General features: G+C 41.2%; 1 protein-coding gene across 2 annotated transcripts in view; it reads right to left on the reverse strand.

Moving 5' to 3' along the window:
• RNF175 (ring finger protein 175) overlaps positions 1–22,333 on the reverse strand; it is a 43,562-nt gene extending 21,229 nt beyond the window's left edge. The window contains exons 1-3 of one of the 2 annotated variants that reach the window (XM_059173521.1): positions 22,155–22,333; positions 15,508–15,545; positions 12,673–12,814 (exon numbers count right to left, since the gene is read on the reverse strand). In XM_059173521.1, the coding sequence (XP_059029504.1) occupies positions 12,673–12,814; positions 15,508–15,545; positions 22,155–22,220 (246 nt within the window). In that variant the 5' untranslated portion in view covers positions 22,221–22,333. Of the gene's footprint in view, positions 1–12,672; positions 12,815–15,507; positions 15,546–20,153; positions 20,288–22,154 lie in introns of those variants that run through there. The other variant, XM_059173523.1, reaches the window with a different exon arrangement.
• Positions 22,334–23,883: the final 1,550 nt, after the last annotated feature.

Consider the following 23,883-nt stretch of genomic DNA (forward strand, 5'->3'; position numbering starts at 1 on the left):
TAAAAAAAAAAAAAAAAAAAAGGAAGTGGAATACTCTTCCTGAGGGCCAGAAACTACATACTAAGTAAGACTTGCTATACTTGAGAACTCAGCACTAGCCAACGTGACCCTCTGCTATTGATAGTAAACGTGGGAGGTGCCCTTAAAGAAAGTCACACGAGTATTTGGGTATTTTACTCCCTACAGCTGATTTTGGAGATAGTTATCTATGATAAATTACATGTTTTCTGGCTTTTTTAGTTTATTACTTCTGATATTGAAAAAGGAAATGGACATGATTTCCCTCTTTCAAAATCTGATCATCTACCTTTGCATTTTTCATCTTTGTCTTAACAGTTCGATTTGTCTTGAGCTCCCAGTGTTATATGTAGGTGATGAGTCACTGAATTCTACATTGGAAACCAACATTTCACTGTATGTTAACTAACTAGAATTTAAAAATTTGAAAAAAAAACCCAATTTGATCATTTTTATATTTCCCCCATAAAAATGCTGAATTTTTAAAGAATAATGATTCAGTTCATTTTAATTCAGCAAAACTACCATACCTCTATATTTTATACTTTACATCATAAGCCAGAATAGGTTAGACTAATCCATTTCCTCAAGTCCATGGAATTATTATCATCTATAATACTTTGGAGTAATGATTGGGTTATATTTTTATGATACTAGTTCTCCTTGTGAATCAACCCATTTCTAGAAGAGCTCAAATTTCTCTTACTCGATGCCTGGGCTTAATTAGCAGTGAATAACCATGTTCAAATATATAGACATGCTACTTTTAAAAAATAGGCCTGAGAGATCAGAAATAAAAGAAAAGCAAAGAATCATCATAGCAGGAATGCAACTGTGTAATTTCTTAACTATCTTTAAAGTGTAAACCCAGTGCCATATTTTCTCAACATGCACAGGGCAAGATTAGAAATGTGCATTACGAATTCACTAATTGTAGAGGTCATTTTGAAACGAGGGCCGCATTTCGTATCAATTTAAAAGATTCTTTATCAATTTCCAGAGCAGTTCAAACTTCTCATTTTAATAGCAACTGCCACATATGAAATGTAGGAATTTGGTGCCTCATAAATAAATACACGAAATCTGTGAAATCGAGGTGCATGCTTGCAAATGAGGAGGCCTGGCAGCTGGGACACATTAATAATGCCAGAGGGGTCACCATCTGGGCACGTGCATATAAAATAAAGCTGCATTCCTGGCCAAGGGCAGCCTGTGCATCTGGATCCCATCACCAAATGTTCTCCCCACCCACATGTTGTGGCAGAAGGAATTTCCTGACGAATCAGATGCTGCCCAAAGGTACCATGCTTTTCCTTGGAGCTAGGCACATCATAAATCGGAAAAGAACAGCAAATCAAGTCAAAACAAAGATAGCTTTTTATTGGCCTAATTATATAGAATGATGATTGGATCACACAACATAAAAGAGAGAAAAGGAAAGGGAGGTGGGAGAGAGAAAGAAGAGAGAGAGAGAAAGAGAGAGAGAGGAGGCAGGGAGGGAGGGAGGGGCAGAAGTAGGAAGTTATGTGATGCTCATTTCCTTTGCACTGCAAATCCCTAAGTATTTGCAGCCATTTGTCCATGTTTCTCTGTGTGTTTGTGCAGGTGGAGGTGCAGCAAGAGCAAGGAGATGCCAGAGGTAAGCAGAAAATGATCAGTAAATAAATGACTCCAGGAAATACTGCTGCTGTGATCAGTGCCAAGGCAATGAAGGAGCGTGGACATAAATCAGACAAGTAGAATGATGGAATCTTGGCATATGAAGGGCCATTAGATTTTCACTTGGTCCTTACTTCTATATTCAAATCAATTCAGACTGTTGATTTTGCTCTTCAAATTCTTCAAGGAGATTCTGCAATGTTATGTATGTATGAAACTGTATCTATTTGTGTGTTGCCTCATTTAAAAAAGATTCAAGGAGGCAGAAGGCTTTACTGGTATGGTAATACGTTCTAGTGTTTCACAGCTATTAATAGGCAAGAAGTTGATTTAAATAGAGCAATATTTCAATCTGTGGCAAATTATTTGCCTGTGTGTGGAGGCAAATTAACAGTGTATCTGAAGTCCAAGTTCTGTGTATGTAGTCATCAGGCCTTCTAGTGATCTGAAGGGAAGTACAAGTATTCATTTTTGGCCCCTTCCCCTATTTCCTGCAGATATGAAAAGTAGGATATATAAAAGGAGGTGGAGAGGGTGGTGTGGAATGAGATTTTATTTTTTAATTAAATGCTGTTTAAAAAATGCTGTTAAAAGCATTTGGAAATAATTTAACTTTGAAGTTCTGCCAAGTCCACACCATATCAACACTATAAGTTGAAAAGAGCAAAATTCAAATATCCAGATGCTCTATCTTGTACTAAAACTGTGACTATTTGGAAACATCCAGGTATTTAGTAGTATTCCAAACAAAATAAGAATTTTCCACTTCTCACCTACTTTCTCTCTTCACTTTTTGACATCACACAGGAGCAGTTAATGTTCTATTTTTAAATGTTGTTTTCTAAATAACATGTTTCCTTTGATCTAGGTATTTATAATAAGCTGCTCTGACACACATACAGTTCCTACAGACCATGGAACAGAATCTAAGACAAACCAAACAGTCACTTCAGAAGCTAGACATTTCTTAAAAGTTGTAATCTGAAAATGTTTCCAGCATTTTAGATTAGTCCCCTCCCCCCTGAAATCCAAATTGTTCATGAAATGATGTGAAACTAATACTATTTTATATGTCGTAGATAATACCTTCAAGGTGTAAATAAATAATAAGTGACCTGGCTCCCACCATGTGCCATTTATTTCTTAATTGTTCCCTTCCAGGATACATATGGAGCAGTAAGGGGTTTGCCATACTCCCATGGGACACTTTTTATCAGTTGCTCATGTGCAATTCCCACTGCCTTACTGGTATAGACTCCTCTGATTTCCAAAGGGACTTAGAGCAGTACCTTTCCCCCCTAATTCCCTTCAGTGAAGTAGTTTCATACATTTGTAATGTCACCATCTGTATTTCCTGGGAATTCTCCAATCTCCTAAATGGAATTTTTAAAAAATTGGCATGCCTTAACTTCCGCTCGGTGTCCTGTACTGTTCAGTGGGATTTGACAAACGCATACAATTTTGTATCCACAATAACAGTATAATACAGGTCAATATTATGGCCCTAAAGTCCTCATTTTACTTGTTTGTCCTTCTGTCTTCCCTCCTTGAGCCACTGATAGCCAATGGTCATATTATGATCATGCCAATGATCATTTTCTCAGAATGTATTACTGGAATCCTACAGCAGGCAGCCTTTTCAGATCAGCTTGTTTAACCAAGTTTCTTTCATGTCCTTTCATGGCTTGATAGCCTCTATCCTTTTACTGCAGACTAACACTCCATTGTATAAATATACCACAATTTATTCCAATTTTAAAGGACAGTTTGGTTATTTCCAGTTTTGGGTAATTATGAATAAAGGCACTATTAAATATTTGCATGCAGGTTTTTGTGTCAATGTAGACTTTCATTTCCACTGGGTAAACACCTAGTAGTGTGATTGCTGGATCACGTAGGAAGACTATGCTTTTTGGGAAACTGCCCAAGGGACTTCCAGAGTGGCTTTAGAATTTTGAATTCCCACCAAGATTTTCTGCTTTCTGTATCCTCATCAGCATTTAGCATTGTCAGTTTCTTTGGATCCTAATCATTCTAATATGTATGTATTAGTATCTTATTATTGTTTTAATTTTCAGTTTCCTAATAACATATGCTGATGAACTACTTTTCATATGTTTATTTGCCATTTGTATATTTCCTTGATGAGCTCTCTTTTCAGATCTTTTGGCATTTAGCTTATTTTCTTATCATTGGGTTTTAAGCATATTTGGGGTAACTGTCCTGGGATGGATGTTCGTTTTGCAGTTATTTTCTCCCCTTCTGCGACTTGTCTTTTCATTCTCTTTATAGTATCTCTCACAGAGCAGTTTAATTGCTATAAAATCCAACCTACCAATATTTTCTTTCATGTATCATGCTTTTGGTGTTCTAAATTCATCAAGATTTTGCCCCCATGTTATCTTCTAGAAGTTTATAGTTTTGCACTTTACATTTAGAACTGTGATCTACTTTGAGTTAATTTAACGTTTTAAAAGATTTTATTGGGGCGCCTGGGTGGCTCAGTGGGTTAAAGCCTCTGCCTTCGGCTCAGGTCATGATCCCAGGGTCATGGGATCGAGCCCCGCATCGGGCTCTCTGCTCAGCGGGTAGCCTGCTTCCTCATCTCTCTCTGCCTGCTTCTCTGCCTACTTGTGATCTCTGTCTGTCAAATAAATAAATAAAATCTTTAAAAAAAAAAAAAAAAGATTTTATTTATTTATTTGTCAGAGAGAAAGAGAGAGAGAGAGCATAAGCAGGGGGAGCAGCAGGCAGAGGGAGAGGCAGTTTCCCTGCCAAGCAAGGAGCCTGACGCGGGGCTCGATTCCAGGACCCCAGGATCATAATTTGAGCCGAAGGCAGATGCTTATCCAATTGAGCCACCCAGTCATCCCAAGTTAATTTTAGTGAAATATATGTTCCAGATTTTTCTCTCTCTCTTTTTTTTTTTTTTGGCATATGCGTGTCCAGTTGTTCCAGCACCATTTGTTAGAAAGATTATTCTTTCATTGAATTATCTTTGCCCCTTTGTCATGGATTAGTTGACTGTATTTGTGTGGGTCTATTTATGCGCTCTCTGCTCCAGTCCATTGATCTAAATGTCTCCTCTTTCATAAATGTCACACTGTATTGATTACTATAGCTTTACAATAAGTCTTGAAGTTAGGTAGTGTCAATCCTCCAACATTGTTTTCTTCAGTGTTCTGTTGCCTATTCTGGGTCTTTTACCTTTCCATATAAAATGCAGATTTAGTTTGTTGATATTCACAAAATAGCTTGCTATGATTTTTTTATTGGGATCGTATTGAATCTATAGATCAATATCTTAACGATATCAAATCTTCCAATCCATGAATATGGATTATCTTTCCATTTATTTTAGGTCTCCTGTTTTTATATATACATCTTATACATATTTTGTCAGATTTATACCTAAATATTCCTTTTTTGAGTGCCATTGTAAATGGTATTGTGTTTTGATTTCAAATTCCAGTTGTTCATTGCTAGAATATAAGAAAGCAATAGACTTATATATATTGACCTTATATCCCGCAACTTTTTTATAATCAGTTATTCGTTTCAGTGTTGTTTTTGTTGTTGTTGATTCTTTGGAGTTTTCTACAGAAGTCATGTCATCTACAAACAAAGATGCTTTTATTTCTTCCTTCCCAATCTGTATTTATCTGCCCCCCCCCTTTTTCTGTCTTATTGCAGTAGCTAAGACGTGCAATTCAGATAGATTTTCTTGTATTCTTCCTTATCTTAAGGGGAAAGCAACCTGTTTCTCATCATTAAGTGTAATGCTAGCTGTAAGTTTTTTTTTTTTTTTTAAAGATTTTATTTATTTGACAGAGATCACAAGTAGGCAGAGAGGCAGGCAGAGAGAGAGGAGGAAGCAGGCTCCCTGCTGAGCAGAGAGCCTGATGAGGGGCTCAATCCCAGGACCCCGGGATCAAAACCCACTGAGTCACCCAGGCGCCCCATGTAGGTTTTTTTTAATAGATATTCTTCATCAATTTGAGGAAGTTCTCTATTTCTAGGTTGCTGATAATTTTTATATGAATGGGTGTTGGACCCTGTCAAATGCTTTTTTCTACATCTATTAACATGATCATAGACTTTTTTCTTCTTCAGCATCATAATGTGATTGATTACATAAATTCGTTTGTAATTTCTGAACCAACCTTACATATCTGGAGTAAATCCCATTTGGCCATAGTGTATAATTCCTTTTATACATTGTTTAATTTGATTTGCTAGTATTTTGTGGGGGATTTTTACATTTGTGTTCATGAGAGATATTGGTATGATTTCTCCTTTTTGTAATATCTTCATCAGATTTTGGTATTAGGGTAATGCTGGCCTCAAAGAATGAGTTCTGATGTGTTCCCTCTACTTTTACTTTTCGGAAGATTGTAAAGAATTCTTCCTTAAACGTTTTGTAGAATTCACAATTGAAATCATCTGGGCTTGGTGCTTCTTTTTTAGAAAGATACTAATTCTTGACTCAAAAAAATTTTTGGGGGGTGCCTGGGTGGCTCAGTGGGTTAAGGCTTCTGCCTTCGGCTCAGGTCATGGTCTCAGGGTCCTGGGATCGGGCCCCACATCGGGCTCTCTGCTCGGGGGGCAGCCTGCTTCCCCTTCTCTCTCTGCCTGCCTCTCTGCCTACTGTGATCTCTGTCAAAATAAATAAATAAAATTTAAATTTTTTTTTTTTTAGAAAGAGCAGAGTTCGGTGGGGAAGAGGGAGAGAGAGAGTCTTAAGCAGGCTACAGGCCCAGTGCAGGGCCTGATGCGGGGCTTAATCTCACAGGCCTGAAAGCATGGCCTGAGCTAAAATCAAGAGTCCAATGCTTAACAGACTGAGCCACCTGGGTGCCTTGACTCAGGGTTTAAAAATAGATATCCACCAGAGGCAGGAAGTATGGGGAGGGTTAAATGGGTTATGGTGGTCAAAAGGTATAAATCTTCAAACTTCAAGTTATAAGATTAAATAAGTCTTGGGGATGTAATGTATACCATGGTGACTATAGTTAACAATAATATGTATTTGAAAGTTGCTAAGAGAGATCTTGAAAGTTCTCATCACACACACAAAATTATAACTATGTGTAGTGACAGATGTTAACTAAATTTACTGTGGTAATAACTTCATGTCATATGCATAGATCAAATCATGAAGTTGCACACCTCACCTAAAATTAATGCAGTGTTATATATCAATTATATCTGAGGAAAAATAGATATAGGCCTATCAGATTATTCATTTCTTCTTGTGTGAGTTTTGGTATCGTTTATGTTTTTTGAAGAATCAGTCTATTCTATTTAGGTTATCCAGATTTGTGGGCATATAGCTATTCATAATAGTCCATTATTTTTTTTATGTCCATTGGATCAATAATGATGACCCCTCTTTCTTTTCTGATATTAGTAATTTGTGTTTTATTATTTTTCTTGGTTTGCTGGCTAGAGCTCTACCAAATTTACTGACCTTTAAAAAAAACAGTTTTTGCTTTCATTTAGTTTCTCTATTGGTTTTCTGTTTTTAATTAAATTTTTGCCCTAATTTTTATTATTTCTTTTCCCTAATTTTTATTATTTGTTTTCCCTGCTGTAAGTTTACATTACTCCTTTCTTTCATTTCCTAAAGTAGATGCTTAATTGATTTTAGATCTTTCTTCTTTTCTAATACATGAATTCAATGTTATAAATTTCCCTCTAAGCACTGCTTTAACTTTATCCCACAAATTTTGATATGTTGTATTTTTGTTTTCACTTAGTTAAAATTATTTTTTAGTTTCTCTTGAGTCCTTCTCTTTGTCTCATGTGTTGTTTAATCTCTAAATATCTCAGGATTTTTCCAGCTATCTTTCTATTATTGATTTCTAATTTAATTTTTGTGGTCTGAGTGTATACTTTGTATACTTAAATTCTTTAAAAAATTTTTGGTGTGTTTTATGTCCTAAATGTGGTCTATCTTGGTGAATGTTTTAAGTGAGCTTGAGAAGAATGTGTTGTTGGATGAAGTATTCTATAAATATCAATTAGGACAGATCGATGAACTCTATCCTTGCCAATTTTCAGATCAACTCTATCCTTGCCAATTTTCTGCCTTCTTGCTCTATCAACTGCTGAAGGAAGCTGCTGATCCAACTAAGCAGTGGATTTGTCAATTTCTCCTTGTAGTTCAATTAGTTTTTGCCTTGTATATTTTGATGTTCTCTTGTTAGGTATATGCACATTAAAAATTGTTATCCCCTTTTAAATAACTGACTCTTTTATCATTATGTATTGCCCCTTTTTTCTCCCTGATGGTTACATCTGTATTCTTATGAGTTTCTTGTCAACAGTATATAATTGGGTCTTATTTTTAGTTTTCATTTGTTTTATTTTTTATTCACAGTGACAATCTCTTTTAATTGATGTATTTAGCCTATGTACATTTGAAGGGACTATTGATATAGTTGAGTTACTATCTACTATATTTGTAACTGTGTTCTGTTCATTGCACAATTTTTTTTCTTTCTTTTCCTCTCTGCCCCACCCCCTTTTTTAGGCTCTCTGGCTTTAAGTGAGAATTTTATGATTCCATTTTCTCTCCTCTCTTAGTATATGTATTTTTTAAGAAAGAGAGAGAGAGAGCGAGAGAGCGAGCACAGGCATGAATGCACACAAGTGGAGCTAGGGAGAGGGGTAGAGGGAGAGGGAAAAAAAGAATCCTCTTTTTTTTTTTTTTTTTTTTTGGAAAGAAAGAATCTTAAGCAGGTTCCATGCCAGCACAGAGCCCAGCACAGGGATCAATCTCGTGACTGAGATCATGACCTTGGCCAAAGTCGAGAGTTGAATGCTTAACTGACTGAGCCTCCCAGGTACTCTAATTACATATTTTTAAAAAAGTGTTTCAGTGGTTGCCCTAGAGTTTGCAATATACATTTACAACTAATCAAAGTCCGTTCTCAAATTATACTATTCTGTTTCACTGGTAGTGCAAGTATCTTATAACACAGAAATCCCAACTCCTCCCTCATGTTTCTTCTAACATTGCTGTCATTCATGTCATTTACCCATATACTACAATCAACCAGTACAGTAAACCCTTGAACAACATTGATTTGAACTGCACGGGTCTGCTTATATGTGGATTTTTTGACAGTACCATATCATAAATGTATTTTGTCCTCCTTATAATTTTCTTAATAACATTTTTCTTTCTTTAGTTTACTTTATTGTAAGAATACAGTATATAACATATAACATATCAAATATGTGTCAACTGACTATGTTAATGGTAAGGCTTCTGGTCAACAGTAGGCTATTTAGTAGTTAAGTTCTTGGGAAGTCAGAAGTTATACACAGATTTTCAACTATGTGGGGGTTCAGCATCCTGAACCCTTCTGTTGTTCAAGGGTCAATTGTACATTGTTACAATTACTACTTTGAACAAATAGTTATCTATTTGGTCAGTTAAGAATAAGAAGTATCTTATTTTATCTTCATTTATTCCTTTCTGACACTCTATTTCTTTATGTAGACTTGAGTTTCTGACATATATAGTTTTCTGTCTTTCTGAAGAACTTCTTTTAACATTTCTTGCAGTCAAGTCTATTAATGAATTACCCCATTTTTTTTGTTTATCTGAGAGAGAAATTATTTTACTTCCACTTTTGAAAGATAATTTCTCTGGGTATAGAAATATACGTTGGTGGATTTGGAAAAGGATTCTTTTATTAGTAAACTGCTTTTATAATGTATGGCTAAATTTGTGAAACTGTTTTATATACATCAATTTCTCTTGAATGCACTCAGAGTCAACTAATGGTACTGAACACTCACTATATATCAGTTACCAAGCTAGAAGTTCTCACAGGAAAATGTTTCTGAATCACAATAACTTTGGAGACAGGTTCCTTTCTTCAGTAGTTCCATTTTGCAGATTAGGAAACCATGGTTCAGAGATATTTAAGGAACTCATCCTTGATATGAAACAAACAAACAAACAAACAACCTAGTGAGGTTGGATTCTAGTCTCTACTCCGCAACTAATTAGTTACACAAACTTGACTAGGTTATTTAATCTCTCTGAACTATAATTCACAAAAGAAATAAAAAATAATTATCTCCCAGGGTAACTTAATGTATAAAAAGCTCACTATCACAACTATAACAGTAACAGTAATTTGTATATAAATTTTTGTATTTAGTAATTTATATCTAATAGTAATTATAATTAACATGTTACAAATATTAATATATTACTAATATACTGATGGAGATTACAAAGTTAAATCCTCATATATGGCCCCTTGTAAAAAAGAGCCAGGAACTCATGAATCTTGTAACTGTGTTCAAAGCTCTCTGTAGCTCTGCTAGGTGTCACATAATCTTAGGTGCCAAGAGAAGCAATTTAAAAGTTAGGGTCTCCCTGGATGGTAAGGTTGTTCAGGTCAGCATTTGTGGAAACATGACCATATCAAATTCCATCCCAAAGTTGAGAAGTATGTCAGGCAAAGGGATTTTTTTGATACAGTTCACGCAGGGTACGGTAAGAATGCTGAAAACTGGTGCTAGTATCAGCTACTGTTGCTCTGGAAATCATTTCCAGATTCAAGACTTTCAGGTACCACCAAGAGTTCCTAAAATGGCTGTGTTCTGATGCCTGGATCTGGCACTGAACCCTTAAGAATTGCAAAGTATGGGGTAAATCTGAGGCAGTAATATGGGAAAGATCAGCCTCACATGCTGGCTCTCACTTTGAGCCAAAATTATCAACAGAGACATGCAGGGGAAAGGGACTGCTCCACCCATTCCTTTGGGACATGCAATAATAGATATAGATGGACTGATGGGCAAAGAAGTACAAAATATTCTAGAAGCCAAGCATGTCTATGAGCTCATCTAGGAGAGTCCCAAAGGGCCACCATGAGACCCAAATAGTCCTTGACCACTGTGGGGTATCTTTATCTAGGCTCCTGGCTTTGCCAGGCAGAATCACTCTACGAGAGGCTCCTATCACAGGCATCTGGTCACCTACAAGGGGTTCTCAGAGCCCCTCTGGGTAACCATAAAATAGAGCAATTGTGTGATAGAAGAACACAGAAGTAGCAACCTTGGAGAGCAGAAGTTGGAGGATTAAGGGAGTCTAGTTGTTGGTGAGGGATGGGGTGCAAGCAAAAGTAACAAGCCCGGAAAGTTATTTCAGGCAGCACAACTTGTGGCGGTGAGCGGCAGGAAACAATTTGGGAAGGCCAATCCAGCTACCCAACACTTTTTAAGCTCAGGGATGTCTACTTGGTGCCAGTGTGGCCTGAATCATCAAGGGTTTGAACCTCCAAAGGCAACAAGTCCTTCAAGTGGCCTCTGATTCACGGGCTGATCTGTCTGTGGCTAGGTAGAACCAGTGTGTGAGCCTGACATTGACCAGTGTTGTGAAATACCTCTTCAGAGAATTGACAGAGGGGCAATTTCTCCAAATATAAGACAGGGACAAATTATTCTTGGCGTAAACTACCTCGAAAATCATCAAATAAAAATGGTGGAGGAGTAGTGGGACATAGTGCAGGTCAGCTGGCTCACGAGGCATTTTCTTTTCAGGAGGCTTTCTATGTAAAATTTACACCAGAGTTGTCATGGAAACTGAGCATGTTTTGAAATATCTAATCCAGAGATCATTATCAGTTATAAGGGAATAATGAAATAGGGCTATGAATGGTTTCCTTAGGAATCCAGTTTTCTTCTTACTTAAGGACTCGAGAAATTCTGAATATTAGGTTATTTCCATTTTGCAGATGAGAAAACCATCGTTGTTTTATTTAAGAAGCTTTTCTTTGACATGAGTGAATAACTTATGAAGTTTTATTCCAGTCTTTTTCTTTTAAAAACAATTTGTTCAAGTATTATATAGAGGATGTTTATTTTAATTGACAAGACAGTGGTACATAGCAGAAAATTAGTGTGTTTGCTTAAACAACAAAAAGACAAGATTTCCCTTTCTAAATAAAATGTGTAACTTGTCTAAACTTAAACATTCTACAGAATTAAAAAGAATCCCTTTAGACCCTGTGCTACACAGGGAATAATTTCTATAATGGGTAAAAATAAAAAACAATATAATATTGGTCTAAGTCAGCACTTCATATGTCACAGACAAGTTTTCTTATATAATGACCAGTCTAAGACCCACAACCAGGTGGAGTGTTAAATGAGGATCTTCTTTCTTTGCAACATACTCAAGTCTAAATGATTGGTTCTCAAATGTGGTCTCTGGCCAAAAGCATCAGCATAACCTGGGAACTTGTCAGACGCGCAAATTCTTGGGCTCCTATTGAATCAGAGACTTTGGGGGTGAAACCTAGGAATCTGATTGACAGTCTGATTCACCTCTCCAGGTGATTCTGATGCACCTTAAGATTTGAGAACCACTGCTGGAAACATTACAATGGCAAGATCTCAGGCTATGATCCTGAGGCCCCAAGATGGTAAGGTTCTCATGGACACGCTCAAGTGGGATTGGTCTTTGCCAACGGGATCATGCTTTGTGTTGCTGAGGTCAGTATAACATTTGCATTAACCCATTTTCATGGATACGCCAACTATTGATGCCAGCTGAGTTTATGGCTAATTAAACAAAGTTAGCCTCAATCTTTTGTTGCTGCAGTTCCTAATCTGCCTTTTCCTAGGCCACTTGCAGAAGTTGATCATGCTAAAGGAAAACTAATTCATTTAAACCAAAGTTTCTTAGTCTTGTCATGAGTGACAGGAGCTGTCCTCTGCATGTTTAGTGGCATCTGTGGCCTCTACCCACCAGATGCCAGAAGCATCTCCCATCCGCCTCTCCCCTCCCACTAAGGCGTGACAACTGAAAATGTTTCCAGATGTTGCCATGTAACTCCTGGGGGCAAGACTGCACCCTGTTGAGGGCCACTGACTTAAACCAAAGGGTTTCCTTCAAAGCAGTGAGAAAGGAAGGATGCAGCAGGAAGAGGAGCAGGCTTCCAGAGGCCCCTGGGGGCAACTCACGTTGTAGGACCGGCCATGCCTTTGTCTCCACTGTACCAGCACTATCTGGGCGATGACCAGGGTGCAGAGGAAGATCAAGATCATCTCCACGTGCATGGACTCATGGCCCCGGTGCATCTTGTGTATCCTCTCCTGCTGCAGGCTGGAACCAGCAAATGATGTCATCTGAAAAAGGCTTCAACCCTTGCACTGCACATGTAGGGGAACAAAATGTCTGGGCTCATGGAAAGCAACTGGAGATTTCAAATGTAGGGGGTTTTAAGTTTGAGTACAGTTTTCCTAAGGTTTTCTTGGTTTTGCCTTTTCTCTCAGGCTTGAGGAGGGGCAGCAGAGAGGAGGAGTCTGAGTTCATTAGGAAAACCAATTCCTCTCAGCCCTTAGCTAGCCTGTGTGGTTTGGGCTTCAGCCTTGTCCTTTCAAGAGAAATGATGGGGCCAAGAAAGTCACTGATGGGCTCTGGAAAGACCTGGGTGCCAGTCCCCAGTCTGGCACACTATCGTCATACAGACTCACAGAAGTCACTCATCCCTTCTGCACCGCGGTATCCTCCTTTGCAGACTTAAAATCGTCATCCCTCTGTACCTCACAGGATTGTTCTAAAACTCTAAAGCCCATGTTATTTGTTCTTAAATGAGGAATAATAGTGATTATCATGTTAAATCATATAAAATTGCCATTTCTGAAATTCAAAACAGTAAAATAGTGGTAATTCCAAGTAACTTTAAATATTCTTAAGTAAAAGGATATACCGCACATGATACCGATGAAGAGAAACTTATCCAAAGGACTCCAGAAAACTCCTCAGTGAGCTGTATACATTTTTTTTTCATTATAAGGAGAAAGAAGCAGCCCAAGTATTACCTTAAGCAAGTACAAACATTCAGTTGATGGCTGAATGTCTCAGTTTTTAGATGAACTCTTGGCTTTGCATAAAGGTAGAGAAAACATGATTATAGTACATCATCTGGTTTAACTTCCCATAGTGGAAGTAGCTTCGGAGGAAACCTAGAGCAGTGGTTCTTGTTGTTGGCTGTAAACTGAAAATCACTGGGGAGCTTTTAAAAGTCCCAAGGTCTAAGCCGTGACCAGATCAATTAAATGACTGTTTTTGTGCCTTACATGGGCTCAACCGTGCTCACCCCCATTCATATGCTCAAGTCCTACCCCCCAGTTCCTCAGAAGGTGACTGTATTTGGAGATAGGAACTTTAAGGAGTTAGCTAAGGTTCAATGCTGTCCATGAATGGGCCCCAATCCAATCGGACTGGTGTCCATCTAAGAAGATTTTTATATATAAACTCCCATGGAGGGAAGAGTGTAAGGCAGCTGCAAGCCAAGAAGGGTTGGGAGAAACCAGACCTGCCAATACCATAACCTTTGACTTCTTATCCCCAGAACCATGAGAAACGAAATTTTTGTCATTTAAGCCACCAGGGCTGTGGTACTTGTTATCGCAGTTCAACTTCCACATGCGATTTTCAGGTGCAGCCAAGATTGAGAACCACTGGGTTAGAGGAAGAGAGAGCAGTCCAGGGTCAGGATTAGGGAAAATGGGAAAATTGTGAATGCTGCCAATCAAGTACTTTATAAATAGTGGTTAGCATTACCTTTCGCTCTGGATGGGGCATCATCAGTCACGAAATCTCTTGAAGTTTCACTTATGACTGGATATAGTCTGCACTTGCTGTACTGATCAGAAAACACTGCAGGGTACTATTCTGTGCTGTGAGACTGTGACCTTTTAAAGGCACTCACTGGGTATGTGGGCTGGGTTTTCCCCCTTTACCAGTAATTTCCACCACTACTCTGAAGAGTGAAGTACCAAGTGCTTCTGAAAAGGGCACTGAGGGTGCCCCCTGCTGGAGAATGTGTAGCAATGAGCCTGCAGAGCCCATTAAATACCGCCCGAGTTCTCCTTTGAGATGGAATCTTAGAACCTGGATGCTGGGAGGCACATTAGATGTACCTACATCCCTACCTTTATCAAATGAAGAAGCTAAAGTCCCTATCAGGTAAGCAACCTTAAAAAATTACATTGTTAATAGTCTCTGTGTCGGAAGCTGAGCTTAAGAAACTCATTAAAAAATACACTTGTTCCTTTGAAGAAATGGGAAGTGAAGAAAAATTAAAGGGTACAAGCACTTACAGTTTTTATAGCCCCCAATCCAAAGTAACTATTTAATATTCTACTTGGTGAACAGACTTTCAACTTTGGGCAGGGAGACAGAAAAGTGACTTTATAATTGGTCTAAAATAGGGCTTGCATAGACATAAACCATGCTTTATGACATGCATCGACTTTGTGTATATATAATGAAAACCTATCTTAAATGGTTAACCTGTATAGAATTACTTTGGAAAGTATAAAGTAGTGTGCAAATATAATAAGTATTTCCTGTTTTGATTAGGAATACATTCATCATTGATTACCATAATGCAAAAAAAGGAAGAACTTTTCATTTTTATTTTATTTCTTTTGGTGCCCACAGGGCCCTAATGGCCCTACAGTAAGTACTAGAACACAGGTGAAACAGCATATATAAAAAACCAGATGCATCATATGCCTAAAGTAAATACTAACTTGACATTGCCCTATTTTGAAGGACATACAAATCCAGTTTTGGGGGACTATGTGGGGCACACTGTAGGAAACAGAAGAAATCCAAGTGGTTCAAGTTCATCCTATTAGTGCACATGCATGCTGTGCTAACCGACCTTCTGTAGCCTGAGACATTTACAAATAAATCATAGTTTCATTTAATTTCTCCAACTGTTAAGGTGGAGATGGAATTTTTAGATAACAGCTGTAAAAAAAGAAAAAAGACTCATTACTTACTTCCACTCATCATCTGCAGAAAGCTTTGTGTGAAAGATCTGAAAAAAAAAAAAAAAAAAAAAAAAAAAAGCCCTTTTCAGAATTTGTTTTTCTTTCCAGCTTGTAATGTACAGAGGGAAAAAATGAATACAATGATAATGATGAAGATGATGATGATGATGATATTTTCAGAGACATCTCTTTTCTAGTAGTAGTTCCCTTATTTTACAATATTTTTCTCTAGGGTGAAGTCTACTTTTTGACATTTTTTTCTGGTATGTTACTAGGCAGGCCCATTCAATATCTTACAAGCATTTATTTTGGATACTAAAGTGACACTAAAATTCATCTGGAAAAATAAGCATATAAGGATGGCCAGGAAAACTCAGAAGAGTAAATACCGGAGTAGTGGCCTACCAGACACTGAAATACATAATAAAGCCACAGAAATTAACTTTCTATTACTGGTCTAGGACTAGGAAGATAGATGAGTGGACAGAACACAGACAGCATCCAGGAACAGACCCAAGTACATATGATAAATGAATCACTTCAAATCAGTGAGGAACAAAAACGGATTGTTCAACGAATGTTGCTGAGACAAGTGGTTTTGGAAAAAAATATAGAGCTGTATCCAAACCCCATCTCAAAATAAAGTCCATGTGGATCAAATATTTAATTGTAAAAAAGAAATTCTTGGGGCACCTGGTGGCTCAGTTGGTTATACATCTCTTTTCAGCTCAGGTCATGATCCCAGGGTCTTGGGATTAAGCCCCATATCAGACTCCCTGATCAGTGGGAAGTCTGTGTCTCTCTCTGCTCCTCCCCTGCTCATTATTCTCTCTCTCTCAAACAAATAAATAAATCTAAAAAAAAAAAAGTCTTAAAAGCACTAGAAGAAAATATGGTAAATGTTTTAATAATCATGTAGTAGACAAAGTATTTCCAAGTATGAGGTAGAGACCTGAAATTGTAAAGTTAAAAAAAGCAACAGATTTTTTTTTCTAGGCAGAATGAAAGTTGGAGCTTTATTTTGAGGATGACGGTGGTTAGCCAGGAGGAGCTCAGGATCAGAGCCTTGCCTAAAGGGATGGTGGAAAACTTGTGGGACTTTGGGGAATTTGGTTGGACCAGAGACCAGGTTGGGGTCACAAAGACAGCCTCAGGGGTTCCACTGAGAGGGCTAGTTGAATCTACAGACCTCAGGGTCCCCAGCACCACCTTCTCTTAGGGACAGTGAGGTGGCTGCCTGGGCTAAGGGACAGGCAGGCAGAGATAGTAGGGGAAAGGGTACAACCCTTCACCCCACATCCAGGGTGGCAGGAGGGAATGGGGCACAACCACTTTATTACTGTGGGCAGAGAACCTAGGGTGCTAGGTGAGATAAACGGGGTTGGATGCGAGGTGGTCCCTGCATTCTCCTGCTTCTGAATTTACCCCACCCCCCAGAAGGGCTGAGGGTGAGAGGGGGCATCCGTGGCATTGGGAAAGATAACACCCTATGAGCACTGGAATCTTCTGGGAGCACGAGAACCCCAATGCCCTGGTGTTGAGCGCCCCCTCCCCCACTGGGAGGGTCCACCACCAGTTCCTGAGAACAGTTGAAGGTTGTTGCCTCTGGAGAGTGGGAAATCAGGAATGGGAAAGGGTAGAGTGGTGACAAGGGTTCCATTGTTTTTTTGTTGTTGTTGTTTAAGTGCTGTAGAACTATTTGACTGCTTAAAATGTGGATGTCCATAATTTTAATACAAATTAACATTAAAAAGAAAAAAAAAGTAAGATGAAAAGGGGGAAAATGTCTAGCAGCTAGTGCCGAAAATGGCTTCCTCCTGCCCTTCAGATGCATTGTATACATTAAGACAGTTTCTCTGAACAGATTAGGTTAGGTATGTCAAAATTTTAAGTGTTCGCTTACCCTATGTAGAATAGTCTAGGAATATTCTCTCACAAAATAAGGTGAAAAATGCACAGGGAAAGATGACATAGGTGTTTGCATAGTTTTATTTATAATATTGAGAAATTGGCAACAATCTATGTGTCAACCCATGCGGGACTGGTTAATGAGTTCTGATATAATAAAGAAAATCTATTGGGTCTTTAAAATGATTGTTCAGATCTATATTTCTTGACACAGAAGTATCTCCATGACATATTGTTAAGAGAAAAAGCATGCTTTAGAAATGGTTGTATATACTGTAAACCTATTAATGTAAATACAGAGTTGCACTGAATCAACAAACATCCAAAAGAAAGCGGTGTCCAGAATGGTCACCAAAGTCCTAATAGGAATGATCTATGAGTGCTGATGTCTGCTGGCATACTTACTCCTTTTTTTTTTTTTTTTTTTTTTTTTTAATAAGTTGTACTTATTTATTTATTTATTTATTTATTTTTAAAGATTTTATTTTATTATTTGACAGACAGAGATCACAAGTAGGCAGAGAGGAAGGCAGAGAGAGAGAGAGAGGGAAGCAGGCTTCCTGCGGAGCAGAGAGCCCGATGCGGGGCTCGATCCCAGGACCCTGAGATCATGACCCAAGCCGAAGGCAGCAGCCCAAACCACTGAGCCACCCAGGCGCCCCTACTTACTCCTTTTTTATACTTATTTTTTTATAATCTGCATGAACATATGTCACTTAAATGAAGAAGTCATTTTGAATCTGCTTCTCCTTTCTCCTTCTCGTCTGTCATTGCCAAATCCTTTTTTCCCTGCTAGCACATCCTTATTTATCTCTCCTCCCCTTTTTGTTCACTTCTGAGCTTCAGATTCTTCTACCCAAGTGCCTTTTACAGATTTCCACTTGGATGTCCCCCAGACACACAAACTCAACCTGACCCAGACTGAACATATTCGTTTCCCCCAACCTACTTCCATTTCAGTTCCCCCTCTCACTCAGCAACTCCATATCCCATCTATCCAATCATTCAAAACACAGATATGGGGCACCACTCTCGACCCTAACCCTCCACCACCAACCCAGTACCCTCCTGCTGACCTTACAAAAATACCTGACAACCCACTTCTTTCCACCTCAATGGCCTCTGTGCCAACAATTTTCTTCATTCATCCAACCAGTATCTATTTACTACCTCCTGGGTGCCACACACTGGGATAGGACCTGGCATATGATAAAGGTGAGTAAGACAGAAAAGGTTCCTGTTCTCATGAATTAAGCCTTGTGTTCTAGAGAAAGTATGGACAATAAGCAAGTAAGGAAAACAATGACCTAATGTGGTAAATTCTATGAAGAAACAAAATTTAGTGTGTGGTAAAGAGCCAGAACAGGAAGGGGCTCTTACTCTTTAGACTGCCTGGCAAGGGAAGGCCTCCAGCCTGGTGTGCAGTGTTCCCCCCCCACCCCGGAGATCTTAAGCCTTCACTCCTTTTCTCCCTTCAAACAATGAGGGTGATCCAATGACAAGCAGACTGGTCCTTTCTGATCCTCTGCTCGTAACCCAAGTGGCTGCCCTTGTCACTAACAGGACTCCTGCGGTCCTTGTCAGCTTCATTTCTCTCCACAGCCCCTGAACAGCCTCTGGTCTAGTCAAGCAGAACCTTCCTCCCCCTGAGTGCTCTTCCTTGTCCCCCAGACACGCTTTGGGGATGCCCTAAATTCCACTTCCTCCAGGAAGCTTTTAGGGTTAGGCACCTCTGGTAGATCCACTGTCCACTGAACACTGTCACCACAATGCATGGTCACTGGTGATTTATTACTTGTCTTACCCTGAATACCCCCATATGACACAGCATGCCCTCAATCAACATAGAGTTGAACTTTGAACAATGTGGGGGCTAGGGGCACCAGTCCCCCGTATAGTAAAAAATGTGGATATAACTTTTGATTCCCTAAGGCTTATCTACTAATAGCCTGTTGTGGACTAGAAGCCTTCCCAATAGCATAAGAAGTTGATCAACACATACTGTGTATGTGATGTGTATTATTACTGTATTCTTATAATAAAGTCAGCTAGAGACAAGAAAATGTTACTAAGAAAATCATAAGGCAAATGCATTTACAGTACCACACTGCCAATAATCCATGTACACGTGGACCTGTTGTTCAAGGGTCAACTGTATTTGAAAACTGCCTCCCTCCCAGCACCAGCCCTCCTCATTTCTCACCTCAGCTGCTGCCTCCAAATGGGTCTACCCACTTTCAACTCTTCCCTCACAAAAACCCGTCTGTTAGAAAAATCTTGCTAAAATGCTTGGCAAAACTGGAAGTGTGAACTCAAACTACTGGTGTCCCTGATACATATGTGAGGGAGGTACAGGTGTGTCAGACTTGGAGGGCCGTGTTTAGTGATATGGAATCCATGTCACTGGGCAAGCGCAGAGCTTCCATGACTGGAGGGGGAGGAAGGGGTTGTGTCAGGCCTACTCTAAGGCAGAGAAGAATTTGGGGTAGAGGTGGGTCCTCTGGGGGAAACAGAGGTTGCAAAGGAGGCCTCAGACAAGAGGAAACTGATGAATCCACTCTGCCTGCTTTCTTGCATCCCAACTTTGAGGAATCAGGAGCAGACATGGTGTAGCTGGCTTGCTCTTGTGACCCCACAGGGGTTCTAGCTGGGGAGGAGGAGGGTTTTACTTGTCACAAAGGGCTAACACTGGGAGCTGGGCAGCCTAGAGTCTGGATCATGAGGTTTTATGTTCATTACTCACTCACATATTTGTCGAATAAACATCTCCTGAAGCTCTGCCTTTTGCCAGGCTCTGTGCTGGGTCCTGGAAATACAGTAGCCAGCAAAGCAGATCAAGTGCTTGCTCTGCTGGAGTCCAAGGGGATGGAGGTTCTCAGAAAAACAAGTACACAAAGAAATATGCTTCAGGGGGTGATAAGGATGTTGAATGAACATTAAACAGGGTAACGTTTCAAGTCAGGGTGCTGTCATACACAGGGTGCTCCGTAAATTCTTATGGGGTTGGGGTGCTCAGTAACCATATCTATTTCTCCTTTATTATCTGCAGCTCTTACAAAGTCTGTTTTAAACTAGCACTTCTCAAACTTTGATGTGCAGTCAGCCAGGGGTTCAGTTAGCACACAGATTTTAAGCCTGCAGTTTTGGGGTGGGGGACTGAGACTCCATTTCTAATTGGCTCCCAAGTGACACCTTGGCCCTGGGTCCCTGGACCACAAGGCTCTGCCATGAGGGGTTAAGGGAAAAGCTGCTGAGTTCCCCCTAGGGAAGAATTAACAGAGGACCATGCCTCCTGAGGGCAGCAGGCAAGGTAGCAATGGCAGCCTTAAGGGAACAGCAAGAATCAGCCACAGAACTGACTCTGCCAGTCTTCTGTCCTTCCCAGCTTGCAGACTTCTTCGTCCATAACCTGCTGTGAATGATCTGATCTGGTTCACAGGAGAGTGAAACCAGCAAGTCAGCCAGGGAGTTCCCTTACAGCTTCCCTATTTTAGAGAATAGATCCCCAATACATAATGTGTTACAAGATTTGTCATAATCCAGCTCTCTCTGCCTACAAGGATTCATGAGCCCTGGATTTCTGCCAGGATCATAAAGAATATCCACTCCTACCCCTACCTTTCTCCATGCTCACCTCCCAGCCCCCACCAATTTTTTTCACCTCCAAGTAATTTCATATTCCTGTTTCCTCCATGGAGAATTCTCATTTCCCCTCATGGCCACATGGAATCTCATCCATTCTCCAAGGCCCTGCTCCAAAAAGCCATGCCATCCCTCTCTCCCCCATCAGCCTTCCCACCCTCCCTGTCAGAAGCAGTTCCTTGCTTCCTAGAAAGTCTACAAAACTTCACTCCAACCTCTTATGGGGACAGTAATCTCTTCCTACCTTCTATGAGTTATTTTATCCTTGTTATACTTTCTTCCCAGGATGCGAGCTCTGGGGGAAAGGTCTACCTCTAACTGCTTCCCCTTTACCCATGCACAGTTCCTGGTATGTGATCACGGCCTAAGAAGAGTCCATAAATGAAATATAGTAATGACTTGGATTTGAAAACACCGAAGGGTTCGGGGGAGGGCAGGATGCGAGGGGAGGAAAGTGCTAGCCCAGAGCTTCTCTAACCTTGAACATCAGCACCTCCTGGTAACTAGTCAGACTTGCAAATAAATGATCAGCCACTATCCCTGATATCAAGAATTAGAAACCCGGGGCATAGCCCAACTATCTGCGTTTTAACAAGACTTCCGAGTGATTATGATGAACGCTGAAGTTTGAGAACCTCTGAGAACCACAAAGTCAAGCCTAATGTACACCCAGCACCCTTCAGCTGTTGTCTTCCAATGCCCACGGCCTTCGCCTGGGCCCTGGGGCTTCTGTCAGGGAGAGGGTGGACAGAGGGGCAGCCAGTATGGAGGACAGGGAACGGATAGGGATGAGTCCAACAAGGGTCCTTCTGGAGGAGACAAGTGGCAGCGGGGGGACGAAGTTGGAAGAAGGAGGGGTAAGGAAGAAGAAAGGGGAGAAGAGGGAGAAAGGGGAGAAAGGGAAAGAGGGCCATGGAGAGGGGTTCGACTCCCATGGGGTGGGGTAGGGTGAGGCGAAGCAATGAGCACCTTCCAGAAAGGTCATCCGCCCCTCCATCCCGCGCCCGGGCGAAGGACTCGGAGACCTGTCCGCGCGGCCACCCAACCCCCGCGTGATCCTCGGGACTCTAGCCCCGTGTCCCCAGACTGCGGCCCGCGCCCCATACCTGCTCGTGCTGCGGAGGCGCCTCCAGCACCGGCGCCGCCTTGCGCACCGCGGCCCCAGCGGCCATACCTCAGCGGCGGCGCCGGTCCCCGGCCGCGCAGTCCCTCGCTCCGCGCGGGCGGGGGAGGGTCTCCCGGAGTCCGCTGGGGGCGCTCTGCCTGGCGAGCGCGGGGGGCGAGCGGTGCGTACGGCGGCCCCGCCCCGGGCCCTGCGGCAGCGTGCGCAGACGGCCTCCGGGAGCGCCGCCCCTCCGGCCGGTGTCCGCGCCCCCGCCGCCCGCAGAGGCGCGGGCTCGGGATCCTCCTTCCTGCCACGGCCCGGGGGATCCTTCAGGGATCTTTCCCTCTGTGGCCCGGCAGTCGTCGGCCACCGTGGCTCTCATCGCGTGCGGCGCCTGGCTCCTGCCGGCGGTTTTGTCACCAGGTGGCAGGGCTGGACACCCTGCTCAGAAGTAAGGTGGGAAGAGATGTGGGGAGGACGGAGAGTGAGAAGTGCAGAGGAGAGAGAGGGAGCGAAGGGACGATTTCTCCCGGCTCTTTGCTTCAGAAGCCTTTATCTCAAGACGGGAGTTCAGGCGACTCTCCAAAACCTGGGAGGCTGAACTTCTGTTGCATCTCCGGTTGCGTTTCTGTTCCTGGGCCCATCGGCCCTTCTTCCCTGTTAGCTGCAGTTTTAATTATCTGGACAGGTCCCTGTTGAAGTCACCCTTGCCTCCTCCAAAGATGACAAAGGAGAGAAACTCAGCTGTGGGGAGAGAAGGAAGACCCTCTGGGCCTTTGTGCTGCTCTGCCCCTGCACTTCCTGGTGGGAAATTATCCACAATTTGCCTCCGTCTCCTCCACCTTCAGGGGGCATTCTCCTTCCCCTCAGCTGTAGACCTAATATGGATTTATGGCTGGGAACAAGCTGGAACATTGGGGGAACGCATTGGTAGAGCAAGAGACAAAAAGGGAATATGTTAGTAGATAGACTGACTTACAAAATATGGCTGGCTCCTTTCCAGTTTGTGGTGGCTCACAGTTTCCAAGAGCTACAAGGAGCTACCAGTGGAGGCTTACCAACAGGTGGATACATCTCTGCCCTTGTAGAACTTCTAGTCTAGCATGGCGTGGAGACAAACATCCAGGACGACTACCTGGTAAGTTAGTAAGTGGTAAGTGCTTCCTCCTCCAAGTGCTTGACTCGTGTCAACTCCTTCAGTTGTCACAAGGCCACCAGGTAGGTGGTGTTATCTCCATTTTACAGGAGAACATTAAATCACAGAGAGGTGCAGAAATCTGCCCAAGTTTCAAAGCGAGTAGGTGGTGCAGTGGGAATTTGTATTTTGGCTTCAAGGGTGGGCAAGAGGACTCAACTATGGCTCAAGCCAGAAAGCTGTTGCTATAGTTCAGTTAAAGACAGCGTAGCGTATGTAAGTATGTGCAGGGTTGGGGTGGAGTGGAGATGGAGAGATGTTGATAGAGTCAAGAGATCTAGGTGATAAAATCTGTAAGACTTACTGATGGCTTCCAGGCTTGTGGCTCCAGCAGCCTGAAATTTGGGCAGGGGTGCTGAGAGCAGGAATATTGAAAGAGCAGCGTATTTCTGGGAACAAAGATAAGGAATTCATTTGGATGTTTTGCCTCCCTTCCTAGCTCTTGGCCTATTTTCCTGTGGCAAAGACCTTTTTTTTTCTCCCCAGTCCCTGATGTCCTCACATTCATCTGGGTTCATCTAAATCAACTACCTCT

This window comes from Mustela lutreola, chromosome 1, assembly GCF_030435805.1.
Source record: "Mustela lutreola isolate mMusLut2 chromosome 1, mMusLut2.pri, whole genome shotgun sequence".
Lineage (NCBI taxonomy): Eukaryota > Metazoa > Chordata > Mammalia > Carnivora > Mustelidae > Mustela > Mustela lutreola.